General features: G+C 39.1%; 2 protein-coding genes across 2 annotated transcripts; one reads left to right on the forward strand and one right to left on the reverse strand.

Moving 5' to 3' along the window:
* Positions 1–12,040: 12,040 nt before the first annotated feature.
* LOC310946076 (proteasome subunit alpha type-4-like) lies at positions 12,041–16,554 on the reverse strand. The gene is made up of 9 exons (XM_083912377.1): positions 16,461–16,554; positions 16,021–16,046; positions 15,879–15,921; positions 14,630–14,792; positions 14,436–14,513; positions 13,894–13,982; positions 13,603–13,733; positions 12,530–12,653; positions 12,041–12,271 (listed from the first exon to the last, which is right to left on the reverse strand). The coding sequence occupies exons 2-9, from the start codon at positions 16,021–16,023 to the stop codon at positions 12,117–12,119; spliced, it is 786 nt and encodes a 261-aa protein (XP_083768503.1). The 5' UTR covers positions 16,024–16,046; positions 16,461–16,554; the 3' UTR covers positions 12,041–12,116.
* A 2,263-nt stretch (positions 16,555–18,817) lies between these two features.
* On the forward strand, positions 18,818–25,549 carry slc25a44b (solute carrier family 25 member 44b). The gene is made up of 4 exons (XM_083928431.1): positions 18,818–18,969; positions 20,948–21,616; positions 22,443–22,570; positions 23,925–25,549. The coding sequence occupies exons 2-4, from the start codon at positions 20,989–20,991 to the stop codon at positions 24,114–24,116; spliced, it is 948 nt and encodes a 315-aa protein (XP_083784557.1). The 5' UTR covers positions 18,818–18,969; positions 20,948–20,988; the 3' UTR covers positions 24,117–25,549.
* Positions 25,550–27,476: the final 1,927 nt, after the last annotated feature.

Genomic DNA, 27,476 nt, shown 5'->3' on the forward strand with positions numbered 1-27,476 from the left:
CTTTCTTGAAACATGGTGACGTCAGCATCATGTGTGGCTGACTGCTTACATGTACACGGGATGTAAACCTCAACACAGGATGAAGAACAGACAGGTGTACTGCATATTTAAAAACCAAAAATGATTAATTAAAGAAGATTGAGAGAAGCTAACTTTAATTCAAGCCTGCGTTGATTAATCTACTGGTTTCGGACTCAAAGATCTGCTTCCTTTGTTTCTCTTCACGGTTGTTTTCTACTATTGAAGTCAAATTTAAAGTAACTTTGGCAGATTAAACACTCTACCTATCTTTAAATGTCTAAATGTGAAACTATGTGTTTGAGCACATGTGCATATATATATATATCAGGGAGGATCAAAATACAACATATTTCATAAATCAGAGTATTGTTTCAGTGAAGCTGGTAAAGGGAAACAAAAGGCCCATTGAAGGTAACTCCTGCAGCCGGTGTGGCAGCTGCAGTCGGGCAGGTCAAGGTGACTGAGGTCAGGAGGATAAGAAAGATAAGAGGCGACGAACACCTGCTGAAAATATCTGAGTTCACTCTATTAAAGAAAAGACATGGGTCACATTGTATTTGTTGGGTTACCTCAGAAGTTAAAGATGAACCCAGTTTGGCTTCTGTTGCATTTACCACCGTCTCCGTCTGATCAACAATAGAAAACAACATTTTATCTGACTTTCACTTTCATTACTTCATATTTTGTGTTTTACTGAATAACTACTTTGTTGTTGTCATGGCAGTCACAACAGTGATCAGATACCTGGATACGGTTTTTGAATATTGTGGTTTCCAGTGGTGGAAGACTTCCCAGCATCCCTCCTCTTTGATCAGCTGCCTGAACGTCTCGATGACTGGAGATCTCCCTTCAACCTAAACAAAACACACAAACAGAACATGTGTTATTATTTAGAACCACAATCAGTGTCACAACTTAACCTTGGGCTTGGCGATTTATATTTTATTACTTTTTATAAACTGAGATTTTTGTTTTTACGCAATATGTAAAATGTCTTGAGAGGTTTGGTGTTATTTTGAGCAGTATTAGTGGTTAAAAAAAATATGTTTTAATGTCTTCACCGTACTGCCCCGAGCTAATCAGTGTTAGCCCCATTCGGCTGTTAGCGACTATCCCGGATTTCTCTGTTAATAGTTTATACACAAAAAAAAACTGTCTTGACGGCTTATTTGATGTATATAAGTGCCGAAAAAGACAATGGGACGATTTTGCGCCAAAATTTAGTAGAAATACTGCTCTGTAAAAATAAAGTCCTACATTCAAGATGTTACGTAAGTAAAAGAACAAAAGAAGCGTTAAAGTGTACTTAAGTATTAAATAAGCATTAAAGTAAAAATATGTGTATTATATTATTGGAATATTATTACTGATGCTTTAATAGCAGCATTTTAATATAAAAGCTGTTGGAGCAAATTTTAATTAAGTTATGTACTGTTGTATCAGAGAAGGGCTGCAACTAAAGATTATTACTTTCACTGTCGATAGTTTGGTCCATAAAACGTCAGAAAACAGTAAAATATGTTGATCAGTGTTTCACAAAGACGACGTTTTGTCCTCAACTCAAAGATATTCACTTTACTGTCACAGAAGTGGAAAGAAACCAGAAAATATTCACATTTAAGAAGCTGGAATTTACCGTTTAATCGAGTATCAAAATAGCGATTCATTTCATAGTTGAGAACTAGTTTCTGAAATCAAGACATGACGTTTATCTTTACAACACAATACAACAACAACAACAGGATACAAGTGTAAACTCATCGTGTTGCACTTTTCAAAATCTGATCTGTGTTTTATGACACACATAAGACACAAACAATAGAAGCTCAGCTCAGGTTTAGGATGTATAAGTTGTGAAAACCTAACAAAAGTTACAATCTGAATGTTTACTTTTGTTTTCTCTAGTAGTGTAAAGTTTTATTTCTGTTTAGAAATGAGCATGTGACAATTTTCATAAGCACACACGCATTCTTTTGTTCTGTATTTAAGATGATATTGTAAAGTTGGGGCTTTTATAAGCACTATGTCTCTGCAGGCTCCTTCTCAGACGCCTCCTGTTTGTGTCTTTTGATGGACTCTGGTTTATTTATCTGTTGTTGCTTTTATCAGATTTTTCTTTTTCTTCTTTTACAGTTTGTCGTCCATTGTTCGAGATCAATAAAAAAACCAAATCAAAGTCGGACAGAGGTTGAAAAGTGACGCAGATTAAGAGCCGCTCTTTAAACTTTACATGTCTGGTTTTACTACTTGATTGCCTCTGTGCACAGACGAAGCTCATCCCCACTACCTTATTAGGTAAGCAGTGACAAGCAGCCATCGCTCCAAGAAGAAACAGACCAGAGCGCCTCCGAGAACATTTTAACTTTGGTGAAAACAAGCAAGAGCAGCCCACCCAAACACACCACACTCTCAAACAAATAACCAGTGACAATCATAAACAAACCGCCTCGATGGTGTTTGTTAAAGACGTATTATTGCTGTGGGATGAAAACTTTTGTGTCTTAAAACTTAGAAGCTACAAAACCATATCAGCTTGATATTAACTTGACCTTTTGTGTTTATTTTGGTTTGGAAAATGAAAGTGATTTTAAAAGCCTGAGAGGTTTGAGAACAGAAATGAGTAGGTAAGAGGTTTTGGTGATATTATTTCAAGGCCTTGTAAATATTCAGCTCTTTAATATACCGTGCTAAACCTCAAAATCTGCAATTATGTGTCAGCAGCAACAAAAGCTTCATATACCTCTCCATAATAGGCTGTATCAGCAGCGCGGCTTGTAATTATTGTTTACGGCGACCCGGCCTCCATTTACGGTGAGAGGTCTTGATCCGCCGGTGAGCAGTGAGTCTGTGATCTCTAGGATTTGCTGGCTGCTCATAAAATGACTGTCATGGATGAGAGGATTATTTAATTCCTGATTGCCGGTGAGGTCAGGATTTCACACACCAGTGAGCGGCCTTGGCTTTAAATAGGAGCTTGACGGTAAGTGGTACGGTCAGTTACAGAAGTGAAGTTGAATCAAGACACTCGCTCCTCTGACTGCAGGTGTTTCTGTTGAGAATATCAAGGTCGCATTCTCTCTGTTCCCTTTTTTATTCCTCTCCGAGGGAATTTGGGGTCTTAACGCCTAAAGTTCAGTTTATAGTTCATAAATGAAACTTGCACTTGGAACCACGTGTATAACTTTTGGTAATATCAACACCCCAGGTCTGTTATTAAGGCTGCTATCCATAAACACTCACTGTGGAGGCTGTGCAGCTGAAGAAGAAGAAGAAGAAGAAGAAGAAGAAGAAGAAGAAGAAGAAGAATTACTTTTATTTATCCCGCAAGGGGAATTCAATGTTTCAATTTTTAACTATCTGACAGATTTATTAGGCCTTATTATGTTATTGTGTTCAGAAGAAGAAGAAGACGAAGAAGAAGAAGACGAAGAAGAAGAAGAAGAAGAAGAAGAAGAAGAAGAAGAAGAAGGAGAAGGAGGAGAAGAAGTAGAAGAAGAAGAAGAAGAAGAAGAAGAAGAAGAAGAAGACGAAGAAGAAGAAGAAGAAGAAGAAGAAGAAGAAGAAGAAGAAGAAGAAGAAGAAGAAGAAGAAGAAGAAGAAGAAGAAGAAGAAGAAGAAGAAGAAGAAGAAGAAGAATTACTTTTATTTATCCTGCAAGGGAAATTCAATATTTCAGTTTTTAACTATCTGATCCACAGATCTATTAGGCCTTATTATATTATTGTGTTCAGAAGAAGAAGAAGAAGAAGAAGAAGAAGACGAAGAAGAGGAAGAAGAAAAAGAAGAAGAAGAATTACTTTTATTTATCCCGCAAGGGGAATTCAATGTTTCAGTTTTTAACTGTCTGATCCACAGATTTATTCGGCCTTATTATGTTATTGTGTTCAGTACAGTAAGCTTTCTAAAAATCAACGCTGCTGTGCATCTGTTTCTGCTTCATGTTTGTTGCTATTAATGACGCATGAAACTTTATTTATTTTTCTGTCGTTTCTCAGTAAAACAGAAATATAGCACAAGAGTTTGTTTTAGCTATTTCTATTGGATTGTGTCTGTTACGGCCTCCAGACAACTGAATAAATTGACTAGTGGCTCAAACTGGAGACCGAAACATTAAAGAAAAACACCAAAGAAAATAGAACTTTTAACGTTTTTTATTGAACAACTTATCCCACCAGGAAATAAACGTTATTTAGGGAAAACAAGCAAAATACAAATGAGGACCTTACCAAAATAAGAAATCAGCAAAACCAAAAAGGGACCTGGAGATGCCGGCCAAACTCAGCAAAAATGGAGGGGGGACCAGGCCACCCCTTATAGGGACGTCGGAGCTGGCCCCCCTCCCTACCTAACAAAACCAAATTATAAACCAAAAACCAAACGAAGAAAGAAGGCTGCCGGCCATCTCCAGGCCAAAAATAAAACAACTACTTAATCAAAGATTTTAACAAATCCTAATGTGGGCCCAAAGGTGCTGGTGGGTCTGTGTCTCCCGAGGGAATGGTCTTGCTGGCTTTATATAGCAGGTTGGCAATCAGGGAGTTGACCGGCTGCAGGTGTGTCATTTTCACTTTGTTTTAGTGCTCCGCTTCATTTTAGAGAATTATTCTTCTGCGCGACATGTATCTGAAGCTTTCGGATTACGAGTTTACATGCAAAACATATAATATCATAACCTCCACTGTTATAAACGTCTGATGCAATAGTTTGCATTAGACCCAAAGGCACAGATTTCATTGTAACACTGAGGGGGACTCATATTTAGCAGGGATCTGTAAAACTTAATTTCCTGCATCTGTGTGGATTTTTAGGAACCAATTTATGGTGAAAAAGGTTTTTTTATTTATGTAAAGAAAAACACACGTGACGATTTAAAATATAAAAACAATAACATGTTGTATTATGACTCCATTCTCCAATCTCAGGTTATTTTATTTGTCTAACAGTACTTTACTCCGTTGTATCGCTCCTTGTCACTTATCACTTATTTAGTTTGTACTTATTTTATTTCAATATGCTGCTATACTGCACAGTGCGTATTGTTGTATATTGTATAAACCTACGTTTAACCACACTGTCTGTTGCACTCTGTCGCATTTAGTTAATTGTTTGATTTATTTTATGTTAGCTTTATTTTTAGCTTATTGTTACTCTGATCCTTTCCCACCTTTGTATTGAAACTGTTGCACAATAATTTCCCTTGGGATAAATAAAGCTTCTTGAATCTTGAACCGTGTAGTTGACAGAGTAGAATTTGGCCTTTTATTTATTATTTTGCTCTTATTTGTTGCTGTATTAGTGCAGCTTTTATCGTGTTAATTTCATCTATCGTTACTTTTGAGGTTCGTTACTTTACAGGGGCAAAGATTTCTCCTCCTCTGCTACTTTCATGTTTTTATTGGGGGGACAAATGCAACCATTAGACCATCTGGACCATTTACCACACTGCAGACTAAACACCTCTATTCTTGATACTAACATACTGTTCTTAATACTTAAGAACAATGAGCAACGTGCCAAAATACTCCGATTAAAAGTTAAAGACATGCATCAAAACAAAACCATTTGTTGTAAAACCACAAAGGCAGTTACTCGACAGCAAAGAGGTCAAATATAGAGATTTTATGCTTAGCAACAACAACGTTCTCCAGCCATAATATCTTTTATAAATGTGTGCGATAATAGGGCCGATTAAGACGATTATGCAAAAGCATTACCAGTGGACAGATGACTCGAGTAGATAGTCTGGGATCAATTACACACATTGGCCCCGTTCTGTATCCAAACACATCAATACAACACAAGTACAGCTCCGTACAGTTCAACATGCCTGTAAAGCATCTGGTCTCCTGTGCTTTAAACGATCTTGGACTTGCTACCGGCGAAATGTGGCTACAACTCTCACGATCAGTTACGGGATCGAGATCAAGGGCTTTGAAATGGCAGCAAGCCTCACGTCATGTTTAACCTCATATGCTAACTGGTGTTTGTCCCCACTGGGCCTGAGGGAGAGATGGGATTATGATTGCACTGAAGGGACACTCCCCCTTTATCCTGTCTGCTTCAGCCCTCATACTCTCCCTTTTTCCTCTCTTTTCACCCTTCCTTTGCTCCTCTATCTCTTCTTCTTGCTCCTCCTCCAGTGCTGGCAGGATAGCATACCTCCTGCCTCTTGTTTGGATAAGTTAATGCTGAGATGTCAGCCTCGATTCTGATGTATACCACCTGCCTTGGCCTCGGGCTGACCTCGCACTCGAGCTCCCACTGCAGAGACATTCCTGTGCTTTTCTGGGGCTGTGTTTACACTGCAACAGATTGCCCTGCTCTCCCTAGCTGCTTTATTACGATGGACAGTGCTGGGTCTCAACGCCTTCGTCCAGAGTCATCCCACTGCAGCTTGTGTTGTTCTGAAGAGAGCTGGCAACAGTCCCAGAGATCCTCAAGAGAAAGCATTGTGTTCAAGCGTCAATATGAAGTTTTTTTGGTCGTGTAAAATTAACTTCTTACACTATCCTAATTCTCAGTGGACCGGACATCTCTTTAAGGCTCAGCCTCAGGAGGGGGAGGCCTGCGAGCGGCTCCAGTCATTTAGATGCCAAGATCCTCCCACTCAGCGCTGTGAGAAGCTCATGTGAACACCATGACCTCACTGCGTCTGCCCTTAAAAATGAATTAGCACAGTCGACTTCCAGTTTTAAGTCCATGTAAGATCCTAACTGAAAGACTGACGGCAAATGAAACGAAGTTTTCATTTCAGAAGGCCAAGGCTCGCTGCCAAGTTTTGATCCGGGATGCGATATCTCAGTCGCTAATGGGGCAACATCACTTACAGAGCCTGCTAAGAGAAACTTGACAAGGAACAAGTGTTTTTGTGTGTTCGGTATGCTTATCTGTTTTATTATAGTGTTGGTTAGTTCAGACAAAGGCACACATTTTATTATGCCACCAGCAGACAGTTGAACATGCTGTTGCTATAGTAACCCCTACTAGCAGAGTTCCATAGCAACGGATCTGTGTCACCAGTCCGTCAGTTTTTGGGCTAAACGCTATCAAACCTTCTGTTAAACCTACAAATATACACTGAATTATGATGTAATTCAGTTATCGGACACCGCGATCACCTCGCCGTAAACCCTGGTTGCTGCTCATCGTCCACATTAACGTCAACATCGTACTTCAGTCCTTCACAATAAAATGACATGCTTCAACAACTACAACAAAATAAACTGTAAAATCTTCTTAATTTCCATTTTTAATGGACGCCACCACCTGTGCCACACGTCGCACAAACGTTCCAACTGTTTTCACCCAGGTCACTTTTGTGTTCAACGTATGAAAATGCTGCATTCAGGGAAGAGCGCTTTAATGCAGAGTGGAAACTGCAACTGAGGCCACCGTTGGATTTGCAAATTTCAAACATGTTGATGACGACAACAAGAAAAAAATAAAACACTTCAATCAAACTAAGGTTTTCTATTTCTCACCAGAATTATTTTCTTTGTCATATGGAAAATTATTTGACGGATCATCGCGCGGGGAGATTACATGTAAAGAAAACAGAACTGAACAGTCAAGTGAATAAATACATAATTAAAATCTGGTTGTGCTCCAGAAACTTGTATTCATTATTTATAAAAACCTACTGTCATGCTTTCATGTGGCTGAAGCCGTGGTGTCACAGATCCACCAATCAGCATTCTCCCTGTTTCACTTTATTTGGTAAAATTTTTCCTATGAATTGTAAAGATCCTAAAGGAAACCATTGATAGACACGTTTTATTGGACATTTTGCCGATCCAAGACATTTTGTTCAGTGGGTTATATAAAAATAAAGATGTGGAGATTTTTAAGAATGTGTCAGTGAAAGAGTACAGCATGAAAAGAAGCTATAGGCACAACAGTTTACGTGTTTAACCTTGTAGTGGCCGTGTCATGACAGTCCGTGTGCTTCAGCTTTAACAACAGCTGGTTTCAGTCCAGTCATGACCACCTACATAGTGTGTAACTGAGTGCCCGTGACGGATCACACACTTCATTTCTGCATTCACCACCTGCTCTGCGACTCAACAAAACTCCCAAAATTACATTTAACGTACCACCTCCAACACTGCTGAATATGCAAAACTCATGACATAATAACCATCATACCCCTTAAAGCTGCAGCAGGTAAAAACGCCAGACTTTGAAGGTAAGTGACTCTTCCTCTGACGTCAATAGGAACGCGCTCTCTCTCTGAAATGACCTGTGATTGGTCAAAGTCTCCCGTCACGGATCAGATTTAATCTAAAGCCTGAAAACAGCCAAGAGGAGGTGCAGAAGTCGAGTTTTCTCTCAGAAAAGCTGAATTACAATATGATCAAAGGCCGTGCACCCACCACTGATGTCTCCAGCTCCGGACCGCCGTATTTTTACCATAGTAAATAATAAAAGTCATGAAATAATCACCTAAAATACATTTATCTTGATGAGGCAAAGATATTGTATTAACGCTGAGATGACCGTCTCATCACTGTCATTGCTTGTGTGTGTGAGACACAATGCAACACAAACTGCTAACATAATGACAGTGTAATGATATTATACAATATATAATATTGTATAACACACATTTTGCTTACGTTTATGTACTGTTGGCGACACATTTCTACAATTTAAATCCAAAATAATGCAAACTAACACAAAGGACATGTGAGAGGGAACACTAGGTTGAAATTCCCTTTACTTGGACACTTTAATTAAACATGGTCAACATTCATTTTCAGCTGTTTCCAGATCCTTTTAGGCTTTTCTGTGTTTCCAGACTGTGCTGAGGATCATTTAACGCAACATTTAACCTGTTGCTGCATGTGTGTACAGGAAGCCGGGATCCAAAATAGAAACTTGTACAGATAGTTTTGAAGACATGATAAGTCATCTAAACTACAATCAAACATTGGTGATTTGTGGAGATTTCAATATTGATCTTTTAAAGTAACTCACATTCACAAACATCAGATTTTCTAGACACATTAAACGTCAAAGGGCTCCATCCAATGATCACAAAGCGTAGTAGAATAAATACAACTAGTGCAACTCTAATCGACAATATATTTACTAATTGTTTGGAAAATTACACAAATTGTGGCTTAGTAATTAATGACATAAGCGACCATTTGCCTACTTTTGCAATATTTAACCTTCAATTACTCCTATCAATTGAAAAGATTGTATTTAACTAAACTGGTGAATCATATAAACTTGAGGACTAGCTTGATGTACGTTTTGTATAAACAGTTCTATAGGTTTAGTATTTAATTTGGTGATAACCGTGCAAGGGTCGGGGAAATCAGGGGAGGTCATCACATGTTTGTGTTCTGTTGAAAAGGTGCAGACAAATGTAAGAATTATATTCTTCTCATCTGCTCGTTTCCATTCATGTAAATGTTTAAATGTATTGTAATTGTGAATTGAATTATCATCGTGTGTACAATGTAATGAACAGGCATTTTCATGAAAGGAACAATTAAATACAAAAAACAACAGCCTGATTCTTGTGTATTACTGCTTGGCAGATCAATTATACAACTGCCCACTGTCATGATTTTAAGCAACTGTTCTCCAACTTTTGCTCTCCAAACGTATTCAAATGTGCATTTTTAGATCAGGAAATTAATTTTTTTTTATGGGGGAGGAGCATGTCCCTAACCCCCAATAGCAGGCTCAGTTTTTCAGTATTTCGAAAACCAAGCGTACGACCATGAACATGATGAAAGATTATAATTGGATTTTTTTTTCTTTACCAACACTGCAAAAATAAATTGCCTTCCTCAGTTTCAACTGATCTACAGTGAAAAAAAGAACAGTAGACATGACATTGAATGTAACGGACAAAACATTGTTTTTACATTAAGTCTGCGTTTTTTTGTAATTCAAGGTGATATCATGTGCACTACATGGAAATGAAATACATCACAGCTAACACAGAACAGGGTAGCAACCTCAAGAGATGTCATCAGTGAACACGATCGCCATCATGTGGAAATAGAATAAATAACAGTTGAAAGGTGGGAGACTGACGTGATGCTAACGGAGCCTGTCGACACAAGAAGCTGTTTATTAAGAGCCAGAGTCAATGTGACAGAAAACTGGCTTCAGCAGGTCACGGTGCATATCAGACATCCTGGTGTATCTAGTATTGTCCCTTTTTGTCTGGAAATATGGCTTATATCTTGAATGAATGAATGAATGAATGAATGAATGAATGAATGCTTTATTTCAAACATATGAAAAAAATAAATAAATTACACTTGAAACATGAGTCATTAAAAAACACTTTGTATGTTTGAAAAGGAGCAGGAAGAAGCATAAGCTTATTAATTCCTACCCCTTCTCCACTTAGTACCTATACTATAGGTTTTCTTACTTCCTGTGTATCCTGTTTCTTTTATTCATTTTTTTTACATTTTTTTTTTATGTATTTCTTTCTTTATTTATTTTAATACGCTCAACAAAAAAACAAACAATTCCAACAAAAACAATAACCACTTGTGTATAAAGAAATAAATGACAAGTATGGCAAAAAGTGAGAACCCTAGTGTTCGTCACACCCCTCTTCTTCCCTGTACCTTGTAAACACCATCCGTTTGTACTGTTGTTTGAATTTGCTCATGGTTGGACATTGTCTGAGCTCCTCCGCTCGTCTGTTCCACAGTTTCACTCCACATATTGAAATGCAAAAGGTTTTTAAAGTTGAGCGTGCATACAGATGTTTCAGATTCAGTTCCCCCCTCAGATTATAACCCCCTTCTCTCGGAAAAAAACATGCTTGAATATTTACTGGTAACGAGTTGTTTGTTGCTCTATACATGATTTGTGCTGTTTGGAAACTGACAAGATCAGTGAGTATCTTTTAATATGTGTTGAATTTTCAGCTGTAACCCAACTTCTGTCTGACTGGACTCAAACACATAAAATCACAATAGAGAATCTAATTATTACCAAATCAGTGCAGAAGACCTGCCTGTTTTGTTTGTTCTTGTCATCTTCTCAATGCGATTTTGATGTTTAAAGGTGAAGTTTCACCTTGTCATTTACCTTGCTTTGGTGTAAAACATTACTCAGTCCATTTATTTACTTTGTTGAATTCAGATTTTAGATTCTAATTTTTTGAGGTGGTTCAGGATCATCTAGTAAGGATGCCCCCTGGGCGCCTCCCTAGGGAGGTGTTCCAGGCACGTCCAGCTGGGAGGAGGCCTCGGGGAAGACCCATCACCAGGTGGAGAGATTATATCTCCACACTGGCCTGGGAACGCCTCAGGATCCCCCAGTTAGAGCTGGTTAATGTGGCCCGGGAAAAGGGAAGTTTGGGGTCCTCTGCTAAAGCTGCTGCCCCCACAACCCGACCTCGGATAAGCGGCTGAAGATGAGATAGATTTTTTTCAAAGTACAAGTATTCAAGTAAAGCTAGAGTCTGAATTTGAGATTTGAAAGGAAGTAAATGTTTTGAATTCGAGCGTTTGATTATTTTATAAATGTGTTCAATAAAAATAACAAAACCTTGTTTTTTAAGATGTACCCAACACACCACTGTAAGTACCACAGGACTGACAGCTCCATCATGTGGCGCTAAGAAAAAGTTCACTCTGCAGCAACAAAGTATATAGGGAGTAAAAGTGAAATATGACGAGCAGCAGCTTTCAGTGGCATCTGTGCATGCTTTTAATTAAAAATGCATGAAGCGTAATACTTTTACTTTTAGAACGATGAGGGGAGGTCTCAAGAACATTTTTTCTTGGTTTTTACTTTACTGCAAATTAGTTGTTTGCTCTCATGTCACTGCGTTGCAACAGTGCGAACAGCAGATGGAAAGGATGTAATTTGCTACATTGATGCGTCTATAATCAGCAACAATATCACAAACTCTCAAAATACCTTTAGTTTGTGTCATTTACAGTTTCTCAAATTGATCAAACCGAGAAACAACAAAATAGAGCTTTTATCAAGTACCAAAAGTGCAGGAAAGTGGCCGACAACAACACATCCATCAGTTTCCAAACTTTTAATGTAAAAGACAAAACAATAGAGGATTCGGTGACAAAAGGAAGGAAATCATTTTTTGCTCATTTGTCCTTCTCCTTCTGCTCCTTCTCCTTTTTTTCCTTCTCAGCCTTGGCCTCCTCAGCTTCGTGCCGCTTGATGAGTTCCTCGACTTCTTTCTGTTTCAGCACTTTGATTTTTGTTTTCCCGTCTTCCCGTGTCAGGGTGGCAATTTCCACTGGAACAGTCAATGTGACACAGCATTGTGTTATTGTATACATCAGGCTGTTGCACGTAAAATATCTGCTATAGTACGTCTAGATGGAAGAAGTAAGAGTTTGAAGCTCTTACTAACTTGAATGCTTGAATCCGAAATACTTTAATAATCAATATATTTTAAGCATTTGGTGTTATTCTCAGACAGTATACTGTTGTTCCATACTTCCCGCAGTAACATTTCCATAAACTGCTCCAGTTAAGGAGTTTTGAATCTCACCTTTCTCCGCGGAGAGCTTGCTGACATCCATTGTTTTGTTGAGGACTTTGACGGCCAAAGCCAGAGCAGAAGACAGATTCATCTCCCCCTCTTTGAAGTCCTGCTTCAACATGGACACCGCAGCCTGAGGCCAAGAAGTCAACACATCACGCACCATACAGCGGAAGAGTACAGTAAAAATCCACTATGATATTCATTCATTCATTCATTCATCTTCGACCGCTTATCCCGGGGTCGGGGTCGCGGGGGGTGCTGGAGCCGATCCCAGCTGACATTAGGCGTGAGGCGGGGTACTATATGGATACATTTATTGCACATTGGCACTGACAACTGCGCTAGCACCGAAAAATTTTATATCACTACTGACATTTAGAATATACATTTATCAGACCATGGACCAAGTTTTGCATCATCTACAGAGATACATGTTATAACAAGGTCATTTAAGGTCAAGGTCATTTAACAACAGACAAACTAAGGCAAACCTTAAAGTCCACCTCCAGACATGTTTTAAAGTATGTAAAAATACTTGTTTTTTCCAACTTTTTATGTGGTAAAACCGTGTTAAACAAAAAATGTATTATAACTATATCCTGAACCCTGCGTCAGTCAGACCCAGACTCAGATGAGGGGTCTGTTGTGCACTAAAATCGGCGACTAGCTGATGGATTTAAAAATGCTACGTGTAGTAAGCATTTTATATTTGTTCGTTTACTTCTAACTGGTAGTATGGCAGCATGTGTACACCTCTGTGCAGACAGTCTGCTCTGCGCTGGAGCTTTCAGGTTTCTTTTCTGGACCGGACAACGAACGGTTTAGGATCTGTGAGGTGCCAACTAAAGCTTGCGTGAGATACGTTTGAATCTCAGATTTCAGGGAAGTGAACCGAAATGTCCTTCAGTAGAAGAAATCTACACATCCCGCACCTCTAGTGTCAAACTTTGCACAGATACAAGCCAGTATAGTCAAGGGCCGACATTTCCTGGGACATTTACAAGGACTACGGTTATCACGCCTGCTGTTTCTGCTGAGATCATCTCACTGACTTTCATTGTCCGCCGTTTCAAACTTACAGCGCTGTTGTTGCCAATACAGGTTGCCTTCCAGCCTCCATAGTTGCCGCTCGGGTCACTCTGGTACAACTGGAAGCCGTAGTGTTTGTCCCAGCCCATGTAAAGCAGAGAAACACCAAACGGCCTCTTACCTGTCAAGAAAGACCACACAGCTGTTCTAGAATACCAAAATTCATCCGTGCTTTTACACAAAGATGAGAATATCATGTCTTTATTCTTGTCACTGTGTACTATAAACACACGGCAGGGATGTGAGCAATAAACGGGACAAGTGGCCACTGTGCAACTTACCTCCAAACTGTGTGTACGCTTGTTTGATGTCACACAGGGCTGTCACCAACTGCTCGCAGGGTATTGGCTCCTGGTACTGCAATAAATACCTAAAGACAAATGAAATGGGTCAGCAGCTGTGGTGGTGAACGGGATAAATGGGTAGAAAGCGAAGCAAATGTCAAATTCAGACTATTATTCGACATGCTGCTAGTTTAAGCCCTGACATGCTTCTAAGAATCTAAAGTTTGTACTTGCATAACTATATATTTAAGCGTTTCTGTTGAACAAATGTTCCCATATTTGCTTAACAAAAGCTGAAAAATTATTTAATTAACCATGTTGTTTTCACTTTGTTTTTGTGGACAAATTCACTATCATCATCCAAACCATCACCGTGAGCTGCTAATACACATTTTTAAAATATATATTTCTACTAGCTAACTTGTTTGAAAACAATGGACTTCTTGTCTGTAAAATATGCTGAACATCCAAACCCCGAAAGAAGATTTGGGAGCAGCCCTAAAATTCTAATGGTTGGCATATTTCCCTCTGAAACTCACCTCTGTGCAATTAGCCGCAGCTCATTTGTCAGAACATTAGCATCTGAAGTGATCCCGGCAACACTGCAGGCCAAGTCACTGGAAAAGATGATCACACACACGAGACAACAGTAAAATATTAGCCTGAACGAAAAGATGACTCAGGTACTAAGTTTTGGGTGCAGAAGAGTCCTCCTGCAGTACAGATCACTCACTCATTGAGCTTGTAGATCTTCTCGGAGAAGAAAACCTCATCAAGCAGTTTGTGGATGTTGCGTCGCTCTGCTGCCAGCAGCACTCCGTCATTTGCTAGAATCCCGAGACATGTTCCAGCGTGACCGATCGCTTCCATTGCATACTCCACCTGATACAGGCGTCCTGTAGAAAACAGTCACAAAGGTCATTTTGATCATACTTACAGCGTTCATGCAACTTATCCAAGGTCAAATTCAAGCACTTTCAAGGTCCCTTTTCAAGCGCTCCCAGCAGCTTACAGCTCTGGTAAATATCATGTTTCTACAAACACATACATATTGAAAATTATTATTTCACTTTTTTTTTAATCACAATGAAAGACATGGTATTATGTTATAAACAACTCAAACTTTCTTTCATAATACCAGAAGGATAAGAATAATAAAATATTTAAATGTATATTCTGCAGGCATTTGTTGTGAAAGAAATGCAGATGCAACTTTAAGTGTTTTCAAGCACTTCATCCAAAATTCAACCACTTTTCTAACCTTGAAAACACATTAAAATTAAGCATTTTCAAGGGTTTCAAGCACCTGTACGAACCACGTGCTTAGCTAGAAACAAGTTAAAGCACACTGGCCTTTGGAAGATATTAAGTGAAATAGTTGGACAAAATAATTGTAACCCAGATACACTTGCAGGTGTTTTCAGAGCTCTCGGTTGTGTGTCATGGCTCCATCAGTGAACAGATGAAAAAACTCAATCATGTGGGCCGTGAGATGAGTCAAACTACAGTTACCAAGTTTAAAAAACACCTTTAGTGTGTTTACAAGTCTGTACTTCATCTCTTCAACTTCAAGAACCCTCTAGTGCAGGGGTGGGGAACCCTGCTTCCGGAGAGCAACTATCCTGCATGTTTTAGGTTTCTCTCTGCTCTAACACACTATACACACAATAATGGTTAGACTTAGGTGTGTTATAGCAGGAGAAACCTCAAACATGCAGGACAGTAGCCCTCCAGGAGCAGGGTTCCCCACCCCTGCTCTAGTGGGTCACAAACCCACCAAATCATGGGAAAAGCACTGCTAAACCCACACAACTTTAAATCTGCGTCAATATTTTGACAAAACAAGTTGTCAAATACCAAAAATTATTTACCAATACAAATACCACATGTACAGGGGGACTGTAGGGTTTCAATATAATGTAGCTTAATGGTGTAGGCATACTGTATTTAAAAAAAGTGGTCAAAAAGGAAACAAGACTTGCCTTCAGGAGAAAATATGGTTGTTCGGGAATCATATCTGCGAGACTGAACAACAAATAAAGATCATGTTTCAGCTGACAAAAACAAGCAGAAGCATGTTATAAACATAGATGAGACACATATTTGACGAGTACAGCTTCTTACCATTTTCCCCCGTCAGTGAAACTGTCCTGCAAAAAAAAACAGAAGTCACAAGATGATGGAGCAAACAGCAGAAACCAAACACTGAGAAGAAAAACGCTTCAGTTTGTATCGATACGACAGCAAATATCTCATTACCTACAATCTGACAAATATAGACTGTTAGGGAAGTATCTCGTAATATAGTTGCACACATAACAGTAACAGTCGTTTATAATCCACGTTTTACTCGTCACATCACAGCTAACGCTAAGTAAGTTAGCTAGCTAGCTAACGGCTCAACAGAATGAATCTGCAATATCTGAGCGTGCTAGTTCGTTAGCATGGTAGCTAGCTAAACATAAAGAAAGCCATCTGTGTGGACGCGGTTAAACTGTACCTATACTCTGAAATGAAGGTGTAATGGATTTACTGTAGTAAATAGTTAAATATGAACATATTACCTTAGGTGAAAGGGTGTACGTTGGTGTAGTTTTCTTCAGAATGAGAGGTCCGGTACTTTCAATTTGATGTTTCCTCGCACATATACGGCTAAAGGAAGGAGGCAGGGACACCAAATATATTTCTATTGCGCATGTGTTATACACCGAAGCTCGGATTGTTTGTGTCCCAGCCTTCCGCCATTAGCCTTGACGCTCAGCGGCGCCATCTTCCGGCGGGATGACCGATCCTTCCGTCTTCACTTACAGTGGCTATAGAAAGTCATGATTCCCTTTTGAAATAGTCACTTAAAAATATATGTTTATATATATTTTTTTTTTCCCAGAGTGATTTACACATTCTGTCTTACAACATTCAAGTTAATTTTTTTTTTCAAAATTTCTTAAAATTAATAAGAAATGAAAAACTAGAATAGCAGTGTTGGAAAAGTGATGAATCCCTTTCGAACAGGGGTGCTGCAGGTTTTCATTTCAACCAAGCAAAAACACACCTGGTTCAACAAATCAACTGTTTGAAGGCAGTTCAGGTGATTGAGGAAGCCGAGTCGGGTGTGTTTTTGTTTGGTGGGAATGAAAACCTGCAGCCACAGCGGCCCTTCAATAGTTTGACACATGTGCTCTAGAATAACCATTATAAACATTTTCAAGTACAACCAATCACCTTCCAGGTTACACTCCAAGTTAGTTGGCCTCCACCTGACATCACTTGTGGTGTTTTTTATTACTTAAGAATAGAAATCAGCTGTTCCTTGAGGTTTCCACTCCTAGTAGTTCATGGTAACACAAATAATTCACCATGGTTGGAAAGATGCTTTCAAAAGAGTTAAAGTCGTGGATAGGCACAAGTTAGGAGAAGGATATAAAAAGATTTCAAAAGCTTTAACTATCCCTCTAAGTACCGTTCAGAGTGTTGTCCAAAAGTTGAAGGCATATGGCTCCACCCAGACCGTACCTAGATCGGGCCGCCCCTCTGAACTGGAGGACAGAGCCAGGAAAAGACTGATCAGGGAAGCTACCAATGGTGACCTTGAAGGAGTGACAAGTCTTAATGGCAGAGGTTGGTCGATCTGTGCATGTGACAACAATTTCACAAGTTCTACATGTATGGCAGAAGCCTCTTCTGAAAAAATATCATGCTGAGTCTCATTAAAAAACATATTGAAGATTCTGATGCCATATGGCAAAAGATTATATGATCAGATGAGACCAAAACTGAACTTTTTGGGCTGAACTCCAAGAGCTATGTTTGGCAGAAACCAAACACAGCACACCAGCCAAAACACACCATACCTATAGTGAAGCATGGTGGTGGCAGGTCGCAGCATTATGTTGTGGGCTTGTTTCTCTTCAGCAGGGACTGGGCAACTGATCAGGTCCACCCAAATTATGAGGAAAACCTGGGGCCCTCTTACACTTGAAAATGGGCAGGTGGTTCACCTTCCAACATGACAACGACCCAAAACACACCGACATAACAACACCCCAGTGGCTAAAGGACAGGAAGGTGAATGTCCAAGAGAGGCCTAGTCAGAGCCCTGACCTGAATCCTACAGAACATCTGTGGATGGACTGGAACATGAATACACCAGATGGAATAGCATCAAAAACTATGGCACATTTATAGGTATTCCATAATATTGAATAAAATAAAACACCATTGCTGTTGAATAGCTGTCTTGCCCAAATAATATTGCTAAACCACCCCCTTAAGCAGGAGTGTCAAACTCAGGCCCGTGGGCCAAATCTGGCCCGCGGTGTAATTATATTTGCCCCGCAAGATCATATCAAGGTTCTATGAGAGCTGGCCCGCGAGAATAAAGCACATACACGTCTACTTTTCTGTTGACAAACATGAGCATCCATGCTACCAGTCTCATCGGACAAACTTAATCCACTCCTCCCCAAAAATGGCCAATAGAAAGATGGAAAACAGGAGCTTTCAGCAGCGGTGGGAGGCAGATCATCTGTTTATGAAGGTAAAGAGCTGTTTGTTACATCTGCAGAGCCACCGTGGCTGTAACCAAAGAATCAAACATAAGAAACACCACGACAAGTACAAGGACCTGCACTGAAAAGGTTCAACATTACACATCTGGAGAGAAGGGGAAACATGCACATTTGCAGTCTCTGTTTTTATTTATTTTTTTAGTATATTGAGAGGATTTGAGTTTCACACCCATTCCCTCAAGAATACGGATCTGTTCTTGTAAAGTAGATCTTTGTTTTTCCATTTTGAACAAACTGTAGAGGGCAGCATTACGTCATTGTAGCGTGTAGTCTCCCAAAACTCCAACGAAGAAGAAACTCTGCTTTGTGATTGGTTGTTTCAGCAGCATGTCGTTTGAATGGGGACAGGAAGTTAGCTGACTATCCTAGCTGGGAAGTAGCTCATTACTTAATCTTTATAACACAGTTAAGCAACTGAAGGACGTTACTCGGAGTTTCAGATGACACTATATTTAAAGTCTGACCGACACTGACATGACCTTGTGCTAAACATCTGTCTAAAGAGGTAAGTGTTTGCTAATCATACCGATGCTAACACGGTTAGCTCAGCGTTAGCATACACATGTGACGACAGGCCCGTTTTATTAAAAACCCGGGGTTGTTATTGTTGTTTACTTACTTAGTTGGGTTTCTTAGGTGTCATTAGCGAACACACACCGCTCCCGGAGCTCTCGGTGGCTTCACAGCGGCTCGGGAACACGGTGTCCTCCGCTGGGGTCAAGTACAAGCAGGTGGATGGTGTTCAGAGGGTGGGCGACCAGATTTAACAAGCGACATTTGTGAGAACACCATCACTGTTTTTTAAATGCTTTTAAAAGAGCTGGTTGGTTATTAGATCAACACTATTCTCTTTAGCGTGTTGTCTTTTTAGCACGACCTTTGGACTCTCTCTCACATTACATGGAGATCAATATTATTGCTCAAGGAGAAGTTAAGGTGACAAAGTCAGATCAGACTTAGACTTCTCTTTATTGATCCTTTGGGATAAACTCCAGCAAGGAAATTGAGTTTCCAGCAGCTTACAAAAACACGATGGATGTTTAAAAAAAAAATACAGTATAGGATAACCAATAAACTCCTAGCTAAATAGATACAGAAAGTATACAGTATATACAGTAAACAATAAACTCTTAGCTAAATAGATACAGAAAGTATACAGTATATACAGTAAACAATAAACTCTTAGCTAAATAGATACAGAAAGTATACAGTATATACAGTAAACAATAAACTCTTAGCTAAATAGATACAGAAAGTATACAGTATATACAGTAAAGTCTTAGTCAAATATATATGAGGTAGATGTAAGAATACAGGTAAAATACTATTCCCAGAGTGTTAAATGAGATCAGTTAAATGTAGAAGAAATGTATAAGATAAAATATGTATGACCGTATACGACAGAAATGAGCAGCAAGATTAAATTATTGCACTTAAGTGGTGGATAAAGTTATTGCACAAAGAAAAGAATATAAGTGTCAGGACAGGGATGGAAAGAAACTACAAGGGATGTCATTATTCTGGTACATCACTGTAGTTCGCCCCCTACATGAAAATATTGTATTAAATTGAGTTGCATATTAAATTGGGCCTAACAGCTAGGGCAACCTAAATCCTATACACACCCAGCTTTTTAATGGTGCATACAATACGAAGATATAACAGTGATCATTCTTAACATATTCATGTATTTGTACGTCGTCATGTTAATACATCCATTTGGACACACTGAATCCTTCAGCTCAGTTGTCGTCAAGGTTGTGTAAATGTATTTATTTTTCACAAAAATGTATTTGGTTATATTTTGCATTCATGTTAAAATGTGTATATATATATATATGTATATTCAGACAGGTTTTTGAAAACTTAAAAGATCATCAAACAATTTGTTGAAGACCTCCGCTGTAGAGGGTTGTATTCACGTAGTATTATTATTTGGGGGGAGGGTAGTAATTACAGAATAACATACAGTTATGTTGTTATTAGTAACCAATGGTTGCTATTAGCAGGATTTTCCATTTAAGTTCAATCTATTTTTGTCCCTTATAAGATATTATCAGGGCCAGACATCTCTGATATTTCTTCTTCCTATGTCTGGGAGTGAATTACTGTTTCAAAACAGCTATTTTCTTTAAGTTTTCGGAGTTTTTTTTTTAACATAATGAAATGTTTCTTGCGTATTATTTAAGATACTACGTTATACATGTACTAGTTTTGCCTCTAGCGTCTATTCAGATAAATCTATTTATTTTGTCACATGAAATCATATAAAATATAAATTCATCAGAACAATCAAATCAAATTGGCTTCCCAACTGCATCTCACAATTTCGTTAATAAAATTTTAATCAGTTTTCATTGAGATGTCAAACTAGTAATGTGTGTAGTATGAATGTCAAACTACAATTTCCAACACAAACAATGAACTTCCTCGCTTACTGAAAACTACTTTACTGACCGTAGCGTTGTTGTTTATGCTGTCAGGCAGGAATCAGTCTGATGAGGGGGCACCTACAGCTGGCAAGATGCACCAGAAAAGGAACATCCAGATCATCGAGTGGGAGGACCTCGACAAAAGGAAGTTCTACTCTTTTGGGGTGTTCATGACGATGACCATCCGGGCGACCGTCTACCCGGCCACACTCATCCGCACTCGGCTGCAGGTGCAAAGGGGCAAGTCACTCTACAACGGCACCTTCGACGCCTTCTTCAAGATCCTGCGGGCGGAGGGCGTCCGAGGCCTTTACCGGGGCTTCATGGTCAACACCTTCACGCTCATCTCAGGCCAGGCTTACATCACCACCTACGAGCTGGTGAGGAAGTATGTCTCCCAGTATTCTGAGGACAATACGATCAAGTCACTGGTGGCGGGCGGCTCTGCCTCTCTGGTGGCTCAGAGCATCACTGTTCCTATAGATGTGGTCTCTCAGCAGCTGATGATGCAGGGCCAAGGGGAGCACCTCACCCGATTTCGACTCAGTTCCAACACAGAGACCGGAAAGTCCAAAAAGGTGTTCGGCCAAACCAGGAACATTATGTCGCAGATTTTCGCTGTTGATGGTTTCCGGGGCTTCTACAGGGGATATGTGGCTTCTCTACTCACTTATATCCCAAACAGTGCTGTCTGGTGGCCTTTCTATCATTTTTATGCTGGTAAGTAACTGGAAGTTGTGTTTTTTAAACTATATCCCAATCTAGATCTCTCGGTAACGATATAAAGCACAATACAACATGTTTTCTGGTAACCCAGTTAATAAGTGCTCCATATAAAATAACCACATGGTAAAGCCTTTTTGTGTATACTTCTGTGTGAATTAAATAATTGACAAACGAAAAGTATTTTCTCATTTAATTAGGAACTTAAGTGCAATTTAAACATAGCACAGGGAAAAATAAAGACATTTTTGCAGCTATACACTGACTATGTTTACATGCATGCAAATACAGAGTCATAAGATCTAGTAGTTTGATTTAACAATAGAATAGAATTACTTTAATGATCCCAGACTGGGAAATTTGTCTCTCAACACTGAGATAGGTTAAATTCTTTGGTGTTGGCACCCAGGAGTTGAACAATAAATTTGAAATGAATGAAGAAAATCCTGCGAACGGATAATGGAGCTTACGGGCTGAAGAAGCTTGTGACTGGAAGGTTAACAGTTGGAGTCCAGTTTGTTAAAGTTAGTTAGGTGTGATGTAAAAACTGCAATCTTTAAATCATATTTTCACCTCAAAATATTTCACATTAGATTTTCTGGGTCATGTGCTTGTTATCATAAATTTAGATGATGTAATTGTGCATCACGATACCTGGATATGATTCTTTATGATATGTTTCCATTTAGAGACGATAAATAATATTCACCCAACTCTACTCTGCACTAATAGTTTTGCATTTTTTGTTTTGGTACATCTGCAGTGAAAATGAATCTTTGCCGTGTGGATATAATAAAGTATCTGTATGTGTAATGTTCTGCAGAGCAACTCTCTAAACTGGCGCCCAGTGACTGCCCTCATCTGATTCTGCAAGCCATGGCTGGACCTCTAGCTGCCGCTACTGCCTCTACTGTCACCAACCCAATGGATGTGGTCAGAGCCAGAGTGCAGGTAACCGTCACCGCCACCGTGCTGCGATGTTGAATCCCTGATTCACAGAAACACTCAATCCAGATGGTTTTGGTTTGATCTGATATATTTACCTATACCCTAAAGTGCAAAGTCTATTATGTTTAGTTATACATTTTTTCAATATCTGACAATATACTGTATATTAATAATTAGTCAGCTTTCTTTGTGGGCTTAATAAGTTACCATACCACTATTTAATTTGCATATCTTGATATATAAGTAAAGCTTTTCTGTTCTGCAAAACGGTTCACAAGTTATGCCCTGAAAAAGAGGTTAATATGAATCAACATTGAGTAAATGAAGGTATCAACGGATATAAAGATCCTACTTTTGCATCTTCAGTTGAAGATCGGGCTAAGTTAATGATAGGTGACATGGCCAGAGACTGTAAAACATTTACCCGAGCTTGAGTACGATTCCCTTTTTTTCCTTTCTTCCGAAAAAATACAGAAAGATTATTGAATGTGCAAAACGTAAAGTGACATGTTACTTAACTCAATACTAAGATGTGAAAACATTCAGCAGTTATTTACTTTGTACTTATGTAAAATAAATGAACCCTGTCCATATGAGTTAGGAGAAAGTGCTACAATAGTGCAGTCTCACAGCTATAAGCGATTGGTTGTCTCTGGTTGTCACGACAGCTCACACTAAATTCAGCTGAGCAAAACTTGCTTGTCACTGAAACGAGAATGACTGGTCTACCTTAAAGTGAAGTTCTGACGCCAAATCATCCCATGGTCTTCCGTCACCTACATACATCAGATAAGCCAACGACACCGTTATTTTCATGTACAAACTATTAACGGAGAAATCTGGTTGAGTCGCTAACAGCCGGATGTGGCTAACACTGATTACCTCAAGGCATTACTGTGAAGGCATTAAACGGCTTTTTTAACCACCAATACTTCTCAAAATAACACCAAACCTCTGCAGTAGCTTGAGTCCCTACATATAAAGACTTCACTATGACAGGAGCTGGTACAGGGCAGTGTTTCATGGTAAACCTATACTAGAAAGGTATTGAGGTACCCAGCCATTAGAAGCAGTACTATTTCACGTTTTATTAGTGTCGATACTTTATAAACTTTGTGCGACAGCGGGGCAGTGTGTCTGTGTAGGTGTGTCTCTGCTTCATCACTGCCTGCAGCCAGAGTGAGCGTGGTTTCATAGTGACAGTTACAGAGAGAGAGACAGACATGGCTAAAAGTGGCACAAAAATCTTAGTTAATAAGAAGTAATAAAATATAAATCGCCATGCCGAAGGTGAAGTTGTGATACTGATTTGTGGTTCTAAATAACAACACGTGTTCTCTTTGTGTGTTTTGTTTAGGTCGAAGGGAGATCTTCAGTCATCGAGACGTTCAGGCAGCTGATCAAAGAGGAAGGGTGCTGGGGATTGACCAAAGGACTGTCGGCACGCATCATCTCATCCACGCCCACCGCCATCGTCATGGTGGTCGGCTATGAGACGCTGAAAAAGCTGAGTCTGCGACCGGAGCTGGTGGACTCGAGGCACTGGTAGATACCCGGACAGACAACATGTGGACCACGTGCCATTTTAGCCCTCTATTAGACTTCCAGTGCAAACACTGGAAGGTTTGTTTTAATTAAATACCAGGGAACAATGTGGAACCAGGCCACTTTAGACAACTTTTGTATAAACATATTGGCGGCAGATCAAATTCGCTGGCCATCAACATTCTCAGCAGACCCAGGTCCACAGTTTGTCGATGCTTTTTAGTGCAATTTGAAGTAGTGAATAAAATGTTTTAACACTGGAAGATGCACACACAACGATGCAACCTTATACCATTCGTTGTGCACGTTCTACAATCCTTTTCAAGCGTCTTTGCAGTGGAGAGAAGCGGGAGAGATGTTTACTGTGTTTGTGCTGCTCCAAAGCCGAGCACCGTTTGGCCGACATTTTAAAAAACAGGCTTTGATCCGGGCTCAGAAAAAGGTCGTGTAACTGATGATGCACATGAACAGTAAACACATCTTTCCTACGGGTTTGTTTCGCCAGCTTCTCTGCGTAGCTCCTTTTTCTTTTGGCCTTTTTAAATCGCTGCCTTCGTATTGAGATGAAAAAGGAACAATCTGCTTTTTGTTTTGCTGAATGTGTGAGATGAACAGTAGGTATTAGGATAAGTGTATCACGGCAGCCTCTGTGTTGTAGGTTTATTTAAGTTGCAGTTGAAGCTGCACACACACCAAGTCAAAATAAATGACAAATTCCATACAAAACAGAACGATATACTGTCAGAATTTTTTGCAACGTACTACTTTTCCGTGTCTTGCATTGTAGAACATATTGTGATCAAGCTGGTGATGAGAAAACTTAATTGGTGAACTTGTAACGACCAGGAAGTTGAGGAATAATGGAATATATTTAAGTTAAACCTGAGATAACCTGAGTAATATGAAATAATGCAGTTTCCCTCTAGTGACAGTAAACGTTTGAGTGCAATAATGTAAATGTTTTATCCTTCTCAGAGCAAAATGTTATTGTATATTTCTTGTAAATTGTGTGAATAACATGTCTTTAAGGAATGGCATTATACCTAATTTATTTTTCTTCATTTTCGGGGGGATTATGATGAACTTTAAAACGTCACATTATGTTTAAGATCTTCAATCGTTTAAGATGAATAACTTTGAGTGTTGTGGCTCACGCACAGTTTGTGGCTTTTGTAACTTTTTGTTTTTTCAAATGGCTCTTCAGAAAAGATGAAGATATAATGTAACTGAGTGTAAAAATGAGATACATGTGACATTAGATGACTTTTTTTCATCATAGAAAGGAGATTTGTGTTGTTTTAGTTTGATTGAAGGCAAATTCCTAAATCTGAGTTTGTTTAAATTGAGCCATAACGCCCCGTAATGTTTTCTGAAGTTATATTTAAATCTGCTCAGGCAAATATGTGCTATGAACATTAAATAGACCCCTGATGAACTCAGGACAATCATCTTTTAAAAGGCACGTTTTACTAAAACGTGCGAGAGAATCAGTTAATAATGCAAACGTCTGCAGTGAGGTTGATTTGAATCTTGGTTGCACAACTTTCAGTAACAAAAGGTGATGAAGTCTTCTGTTGTCGACTGTCGTGTACAGAACACGTTTCACATCACGTCTCTGTGTCTTGGTTCATCTGTTTGGTAAATAAAACATCAGCTTTGGGATTCAAATAATCCAGATTATGTCTGAGTGAACTGCTGTTTCTTCTTGTTTATATTTGGTGTATGTAAAGCACTTTGATGGATGCCGGACAGTGTTTACTGTGAGTTTTTCAAACAGTTTTAAATCTGAAATGGTAATACTACAACTGTTAAACTACTAACCACAGTTTCTCGTGTATTATTCCTAGTTCTAATTATTGAATATATATGGCTTTATTAAAATTTCATAATTTTCATATTTGGTTTCAAAATTCTTAAGATTTTAAATAATTGGATGAGCAGATGTGCCGTCAATCTGCGGTCACTTCAGAGTGTCAGCTCACTTTAACCTCAGTGTTTAGGGTATTTACTTGTTTAGACAATGAAGTAAATACCTAATAAATAACTAAATAAATATTGGACCAAATTAAAAATATAAAAAGTGATCAGGGCGATGTTTTGTTTACTGCAGAGTTCTTAGTGTTAGTTTAGCACGTGGTTAGAGCTTTGTGTGAACTTACATTTAGAAAAAAGTCAATATTGTGCGTTCCTGTTTTCTTCAGGTAGTTCATTTTGATAGCGCCTGAATGTGCTGAAGAGTCAAAGCCTTTCCAACTAATCACAAACATCTCATCTCATCTCATATTCAACCGCTTGAGGCGTGAGGCGGGGTACACCCTGGAAAGGAAGCCAGTCTATGAAAAACAATAATATGATGTACTAATCAGTACATAATGTACATATACATCATGTAAAGCTGTTTCCTGCACTGTATCTGTGTTTTTCCTTTTGATAAATTGGTAGAAGTTTATGTGTTTCCTTGTTCTCATAACTGTGGGGCGTCAGTTCGTCTTATTGAAGGCGACACTGTGACACTAAAGTTCACATCTTATTATGTTAGTCAGATGAGAGGATGTACTGAGGCAAAGTGGTTTAAATGCTGTGGTTTTACTGACACTTCTGTCTGATTTCACTGTAAAGGCAGCACTGATTCTTCAGGAAATTAAAAGTGAAATAAAAGATTCAACCTTCAATTTGATTTTGAGGATTCTGGTACTTGAAATATATATTTGTTTTAATGAAATACAAGGAATATATGCAGTGTTTTTAATGTACTATACTCTCTCAATTTTTTAAATACTGTAGGGAATAAAACTTACAAAACATTAACATTTAAACATATATAAAATTGACCTAACTGGAGAAACTACTGCACGAGTGAGAAAATGCTGCCCTTTCATTCACCAAAAAACAAACGTCTAAACCTTTCAAAGCCAGAAGTGATTGACATAAATGTTAACAGTCCTACTTTTCAGAAACAGCGAGATACTGTAGGTGGCAGCAGAGTGCTCTCGCGGCTCCCCCTCCATGCGCGTCTCAAACCCTTTAACTTTCCCTTAACTTTCCCCTTTTCCCAGATAAACCCACCCAGAGACAACAGACAAATGTGCTGATGAATGAAACCAACAAGGAGGCCTGGTGGTGACGCTGACACGTCATGGTGGGATGACTGAGTGCTCCCTGCTCTGCACTGTACATTAATTATCAAGCGGTGTCTGGAAGGCAATCTGTCAAAAAGATGGATGAGGAGCCGTCCGACAGGAAACAAATCTGACTTGGCCGGGGTTAGAGGAAGGGCCTCTCATTCTCGTGGGATGTGACGGTGGTAGACGTGCAAATGTGTGTGTGAAAAGACGGGGTTGTGTAATCTTTCTTTGCAGGTTTG

The sequence above is a fragment of the Echiichthys vipera genome (assembly GCF_963691815.1).
Source record: "Echiichthys vipera genome assembly, chromosome: 1".
NCBI lineage: Eukaryota > Metazoa > Chordata > Actinopteri > Perciformes > Trachinidae > Echiichthys > Echiichthys vipera.